This window comes from Motacilla alba, chromosome 9 (assembly GCF_015832195.1).
Source record: "Motacilla alba alba isolate MOTALB_02 chromosome 9, Motacilla_alba_V1.0_pri, whole genome shotgun sequence".
Classification (NCBI taxonomy): Eukaryota; Metazoa; Chordata; class Aves; order Passeriformes; family Motacillidae; genus Motacilla; species Motacilla alba.
In genome coordinates this window covers 15,725,551-15,731,934 of record NC_052024.1, presented here as the reverse complement: position 1 = coordinate 15,731,934, position 6,384 = coordinate 15,725,551, and the positions used below count along the sequence as shown (strand labels likewise).

The 6,384-nt window shown below is 52.7% G+C and overlaps 1 protein-coding gene across 1 annotated transcript; it reads left to right on the top strand.

Moving 5' to 3' along the window:
* The first annotated feature begins 352 nt into the window (after positions 1–352).
* Positions 353–3,860, top strand: LOC119704803 (receptor-transporting protein 3-like). Its single transcript, XM_038146554.1, has 2 exons — positions 353–664; positions 1,721–3,860. The coding sequence occupies exons 1-2, from the start codon at positions 519–521 to the stop codon at positions 2,493–2,495; spliced, it is 921 nt and encodes a 306-aa protein (XP_038002482.1). The 5' UTR covers positions 353–518; the 3' UTR covers positions 2,496–3,860.
* Positions 3,861–6,384: the final 2,524 nt, after the last annotated feature.

Genomic DNA, 6,384 nt, shown 5'->3' with positions numbered 1-6,384 from the left:
TGGCTGAAAATAGGTAAAAATAGCCCATGGTTGGTGGCAGCTATTGAGATAGATGAGGTTATCTGGAACTTTATCAGCTGCTGAGTCCTGCATTTTCGATGGGTTTCACTTTCATTATTCCTAAGCGGGCAAATCTCTCTTAAATTCTCCCCACTGCCATGAATGTGATGGGCGTGGGCAGCCTGGCAGGGCGTTTTGTTTCCAGTCTTTCTGCCTATGGACAGAGCAGCATTGTGGTTTTCCAAGGTCAGGGGTTCATGTGCATATATTGAGGAAACCCACCACATTTCACCTGGCCAAGACCTGGTGCAGTGTCAGCAGAGACTGTTGACCCAGAGATTGGGATGGGGCGGTGCTGCTCATGCAGGAGCAAAGGTTACTCCCTCCAAGCACAAAAACATTGTACAAGGAGGAAAAGTATAGGGAAAAGGCAGTTGCGTGTGTGTATTAGCATTCAGAAGCTGCAAGCTTGACTTGCAAGCTTGGTCGCTACCCCTTCCCCAGCTTCAAGTGGAACTATGAGCATGTGGCAGGACATTTTTGCAGTGAAGATTGAAGAAATGCACATAACAGATCTGTGGACACTTCTGGAGGATGATGGTCTGCAGCTGCAGGCCTGCAGGCCTGGCTGGAAGGAGTTTGTGCAGCGCCGTGCTCTCGGGAGGTAGGGGGCTGCTGACAGTCCCTGTTGGAGGGGGATCAGGGTTGATGTGTTGCCATGTGGACCTTTTTCTTTTTCAAAATTTGTTTGCAGGAAATGGGTTTTTGAGCAGAAGGGGGAGTTTGGAGGTGGGTGAAGCTGTGAAGGGTTTCTTTGTTTTTTGTTTGAATCTCGGTGGGTTATTGCCAAACTGGAAAACATGATATTTGGATGGGAGAAGAGTTCAGCAGGTGCAAAGGGCAGCTGCTATTTGGCCAGAATTTCTCCATGTCATTGTTAAGATGAAAAGAGCTCCTTCAGCAAGTAGGGGGAGTTATACCTCACTAGAACCAAATCTTCTGGGTTTGCACTCTGAGGGTGAGGAGAGGGAGAACCACTGTGTTCTGGGACATGGGGTGATGCCTCAGCAGCCCCTGCACCTGCACCAAGCTGCAGGGCCTTGGACAGAGGGAGGCTTTTGCTCTGCATTGCTCATGAGAAACCCCATCGCAAACATTTCCACCCTGGGCATTGCTCAGACACCCTGCCTGGGTGGCAGCAAATGGAGACCTTGGTTGCCAGCCCCCATGCAGATTGTGCAAGATGAAGAGCTGTGGGCTGCACACCTTTCGGCTCCTCAAGGTATCTCTTCACCTGCCCTGCACCCTCCACCCACACCTTCCTTCTATTTTGCTTCTTTTTATTGTCTTACCAGTCTTGGGCTTGATGCTGGCTTTCCGCTGAGCTGTGATGAGCCAGCACGGGTGAGGGGCTGGAGTCCCAAATAGGGACCTGATGCTTCCCACCCCAAGGGCTCCTGCTTTTGTCAGTGGGGCCAGGATCCCAAAAAACAGCCTGGCTTCTGAAATCTTTAATGCTGGGGCTAGCCCTCAGCTCATATCTGTGGTGAACTTCCCAGACTGGCATTATGCTGTTAGGGGGAGGACAGTTTGGTGTAAATCTTGCATGATGAAGTTAGTCCATAGTCTGTGTTAACCCTTGTCCCTACTGACTGTGCCAAAATCCTCTAGCTCAGCATGGGGCACCTGGGATGAGCTGGTCTCCTCTTTGCCCTGACAGGTTTCAGTGCTCCCAGTGCTTTAATAACTGGACTTCTGCCAAAGTGCACATCCTGTTCCACATGTACCACTGCCAAGGCTGGGGCACGGTGTGGATGCGAATCTTTCGCCAGAAATGCAGGCGCTGCCCTAACTCCCGGCTGGAGGATCCTGAGTTCAGCCTGGACACTGTGGAGACGATTCTGCACAACCTGGTGATAAAGATCCTCCAGTATTTCTACAAGAAGCCTGTCCAGCCCTCTGACCTCCTGGAAGTCGTGGTGGATACACCAGTGACGGGGCCACACGACCGTGACCACTGCGAGGCCTGCGAGCTCGGCATTTGCAGCAGGTCACAGAAGGCCCCGGCACTGGATGCCGGGAAGCCCTTGGCAGATGAGGACAAGGCCAGGATGCACAGCAGCGAGCCATGGCTGGCCTGGCCATCAGATGTCTGGAGCTTCTTAACAAATACAAGGGAGGCTGGAACCCATAACGTGGAGTCACGGTTATCCCTGGGATCAGATGACTTCAAGCCCTTGATTGATGTGGGCAAGGCCAGGACCCATCGCACTAAGTTGCAGCCAGCCCCAGCACGGGTTGCCCAGAAGAAAAAGAAATCCAGGACCTCTCAGACCCTGAAACACCAGGGCTTAAGACCCCATGAAGCCTCAACGCACCACCCCTCACCCTCCAACAGCAACTTCTCCTGGAAATGGTGCTGCTGCATTGGCAGCTCTTTGCTCTGTGTTCTGGCACTGATCATCTTCGTTGTGCTTTATTTGACCATCAGGTAGAGGGACCTGGGGATCACAAAGAGGAGCTGGGACGATGGCTAGGTGATGAACTGCCTGGAGAATTGGATACCCAAGGTCAGCCCTTGCTCTTGGTTCAGCAAGCTTCCCAGCTCCTGGTGGCATTGGAGCACACTGGGATGCCTTGGCAAGGCACCTTGTCCAACAACCTCTGGAAGACTCAAGGGTCTGATGGATTCTTATGGGACATATTCTGTATGAGGATGAATCTCCCAGCTACCCCATGCACAGGATGAGATTTATTACTTGCAAGAATAAAACAACCCCCTTCTTCTCAGCTCAGGAATGCATTTCTGCTTTTTAATGTCTCAAAAGCCTTTTCTAGGTTTGTGTGGGCATCTTGGAGGGAAGCTTGGGGCTGTTTTTATCTCCCAGTGGTGCTCTGCTTCCAGGGAGGCATATGCCCAGTCTGGCCTGCCTTTGGCCAGCTGTCTGGGTACCCTGCAGAGGGGGCAAAGGGTGCCAAACTTGGCAAGTGCAAGAAGGCCGTGGCAGCAAGTCCAAAGTCCATGCCCCAGTTATGCAAAAATTGCAAATATTGGGCTACAGGGTCTGGGCAAAGGGGAAGATGCAGACTCTTGCCTTCTGCTACTTCACCCTTCAGGGCTTTAGGGACCTGGTGGGTGTCATAAGGTTGGGAGGAAACGTGCCGTCCCCATGCAGCCTAACACCCTGACTCTTACCTTCCCTGCAGGGGAGCTGGGCTCCTGCAGAACTTACCCGTGGGCACAGCATGTCCTGTGGCCACAACTGATTTCAGCTGGGATGGAGATAATTTTCTTCTTTGTAGGTGTTACTGAACTGTACTTTGGATTCAATATGGGAATAATAATGTTGATAGCACACTGATGTTTTAGTAGTTGCAAGCAGTGCTTACTCTAAGTCAAAGACTTTTCTCTTTCCTGTGCTCTGCCAGTGGAGCAGGTGCACAAGGAGCTGGGAGGGAGCATGGCCAGGACAGCTGACCAGAACTGGCCCAAGGGACTTTGCACAACGTAGATCACCCTGCTCTGTGGATAAACTGGAGGAGTTGGCCAGGATGGGCTGATTGCTCTGGGGGATGGGCTGGACAGCAGTCAGAGGGTGGTAAACAACTGTAGTGTGCATCTCTTGTCTTTATTATGTCTCTCTCTCTTTATCTCTCTGTTCATGATTGGTATTATTATTAATATTTACTTTGTTTCAATTATTGAGCTGTTCTTATCTCAATTCACAGACTTTACCCTTTTCCAGTTCTCCTCCCCATCCTGCTGGGGCAGGGTAATTTGACTGAGTGAGAGACTGTGCTGTACTTAGTTACTGGCTGAACTTAAACCCCATCAACTTCAATAAACTTTTTAAATAGCCTGTAGTCTGTACATCACAAGCCTCAAACACAACCATGGTTACCAAGGTATGGCTTCTCCAGGATCCTGGGGGGAGCAAGTGGTGGGGGGGGGGGCATGGTGTGCCCTGTGAGAGAGAGCACTGTGAGGGCTGTCACGTGGGAGTGCACTGGGGACACCAGGGATGCCATGGGAAATCGATCTCCATGGGGCCACAGGAGAATCCAGGAGATGCAGCCATTCCCCAGGGAAGCGAGGTGCCAGTGACGAGCATGCAGTCACCAGCTCACTGCTGGGCCCTGGATGGGTTTAGGAGCAATTTAAGAGACAGCATCCCTTGGTGTGCTTGCACCATTCTCGTCACAGCTTTTGTTTTGATTTGATACGTCTCAGAGAGAGGCTGGCCAGTGATCCTGGCTGGTGAATGACTTCTATTAACTCCATCAACTTCCTGGCTTACTGTGCTTCAGTGGCCCCAGGCACCTGCTGTGCTGGGATGCTGATCGCTGAGGTTTCTAACACTTTCATGGCTCCCTCTTCTTTGCTGTTTTCTCTGTGATTCATTCATTGCCTGTGTGGTGGAGGAGCTAAAACACAGACACCAGGGGACATGCTGCTTACCTGAGTAGCAAGAGCTAATTGAACAACCCCCAAACAACTTCGGGTACTGAAATTGATTTTAGGCCTGTCTGTCAAATTAATCCAACAAGGATCAGGCTGGCAGAACCACTGAGGCAGCAGTATCCATCCTCTCCTGGCTTTGCAAATTATTTGAGCCTGAAGATGGGTATGATATCAAAAGTTTCATGACTGAATAAGTGGAAGAATGATGGACCGAAGGAAAAAAATAACCTAACTCACTGTGGCTTGCACAGCATCAATCTCTGGCTGTGCAGCTTCCCAGGCGCTGTCCTCTCCTCCCTGTTGTGCCTTAAAGGGCCTTTTATACTGCTTTTTCTGCTACTGTAAGGTTCGTCTTTATTCTCAACTAGGCAACCTGCAGGCTACTGGTTAAAAAATAAATATAACAAGAAAACACTGTGTGGTCCAGACACAGTGTGGATTTGGTTTCCTAAGCACTCTAATCTGCTTTTATCCCACCAACCCTTCTCTTCACCAGCGCCTTCTCCCCGCAGCCTCAGCAGCCCTGGCCATGGAGCCACCAGATGGAGCTGCAGATCTCCGGCACTGCACCGGGATCCACTGGGACCAGTGACCCGCCAGCACTGGGAGGGGACAGCATTCCCCACATGAGGGATGCCCTCCCTCCTATTTCTGTGACCAGCTGCTGCCCTGTAGCATGGTCCCCCCAAAGTCCACCCTGCGTGGGTCCGGGGCTGGTCTGTGGGTGAGTGGCTCTGTTGAGTGGCTCTCTTGAGTGCCTCTGCTGCGGCTCTGCGGGGCTGTGCTCGATGAGGCTGATCCTGCAGCCCGGACCAGCTTCATTCCCTCCTGTGCTTGGAGCAGCCCGCCCCCTCCCCGCCGGCAAAGATACGGCCAAGTTTCTTGCTGCCATTGCCCACAGCCTTCTTGTTCCATGCTGAGGATTTCCCAGCCCCAGTTACCGTGTCTGGGCTGTCTGCCGCCTCCCCAGCCACCCAGCTGCCGAGTGGGAACTCCCTCGCCTCTGCCTGAGATGCCAACTCTGCTGGAAACTACATTCCTGCAGGGGTCCTTATTTTCCTGCTTGAGTCTCTCTGCTCTTTTACAAGGGCAGACCCACCTCTTGCTCCCCTGCAAGTCTTTTACACACCCACTGTGCTCCCCCTTCCATGGCCTTGTGTGAATACGCTCCTTTTCCCCTGGTCCCCTCCTCGCTGCTGCCTTCTGTGTCCTCATCCTGTGCAAGCATGTCCCCTCCCTCATGCACCCCCTTCATCTCCTCCCCAGTACTCAGAGCCACCTGTGCATACATGGGCTTCTCAGCCTTGGCCTCATTTTTGGGGTCTTTTCCAGGAAACCCCTTTCCAACATGCAGTTGTGTCCATTACTAGTTTCTTAGCAAACTGCCTTAACAATTCTGCTTTCTGTGCCTCCAATTTTGGGCACTTTTAGTTCAGAGCCAGTGCTCCTGGCCTGGCCAGGCCCCCAGCTGTCATGGGAGCAGCGAGCCCATGCCAGGGGATGAGGGAAGAAGGATGCCCTCTCTGTGGGTTCTGTGCAGGTCCTGTCTGCCCCCCCAAGTCTGTTTGAGACTGAGCTCTGCTGCAGACACCTCTCAGCTCATGCCTGGCACTCGCAGCCAGGGACAGCAAAACTTCACCCAGGGATGTTTTGCTGGCTTTTCACCACAGCCAGACTGATAAATAGCTGTCTCCACGCCTGTCTCCCTGGAGAAGCTCTCACCACTCTGGCAGGTTGCGAGGTGCCAGAAATGCAAAGCCCATTGTTGGTCTCACTTTTCTCCTCGGCTGCCTCTCCTCAGCCCCCCCTGCAGCCACCGCGGTGCCCGGGGGTCACTCGGGGCTGGCACTCGGCAGCCGCAGCTTCGGGAGCGGGGGCGAGGGCTGGGCTGGCTCGGGATTTCCCGGCAAAGCTATTGACGG

What these genes read in the sequence shown, in the direction of transcription:
- LOC119704803 (XM_038146554.1), top strand. Translation starts at nt 519, where the DNA reads ATGAGCATGTGGCAGGACATTTTTGCAGTGAAGATTGAAGAAATGCAC. An exon ending in CAGCGCCGTGCTCTCGGGAG is followed by an intron (nt 665 to 1,720) that starts GTAGGGGGCTGC and finishes TTGCCCTGACAG; the next exon opens with GTTTCAGTGCTCCCAGTGCT.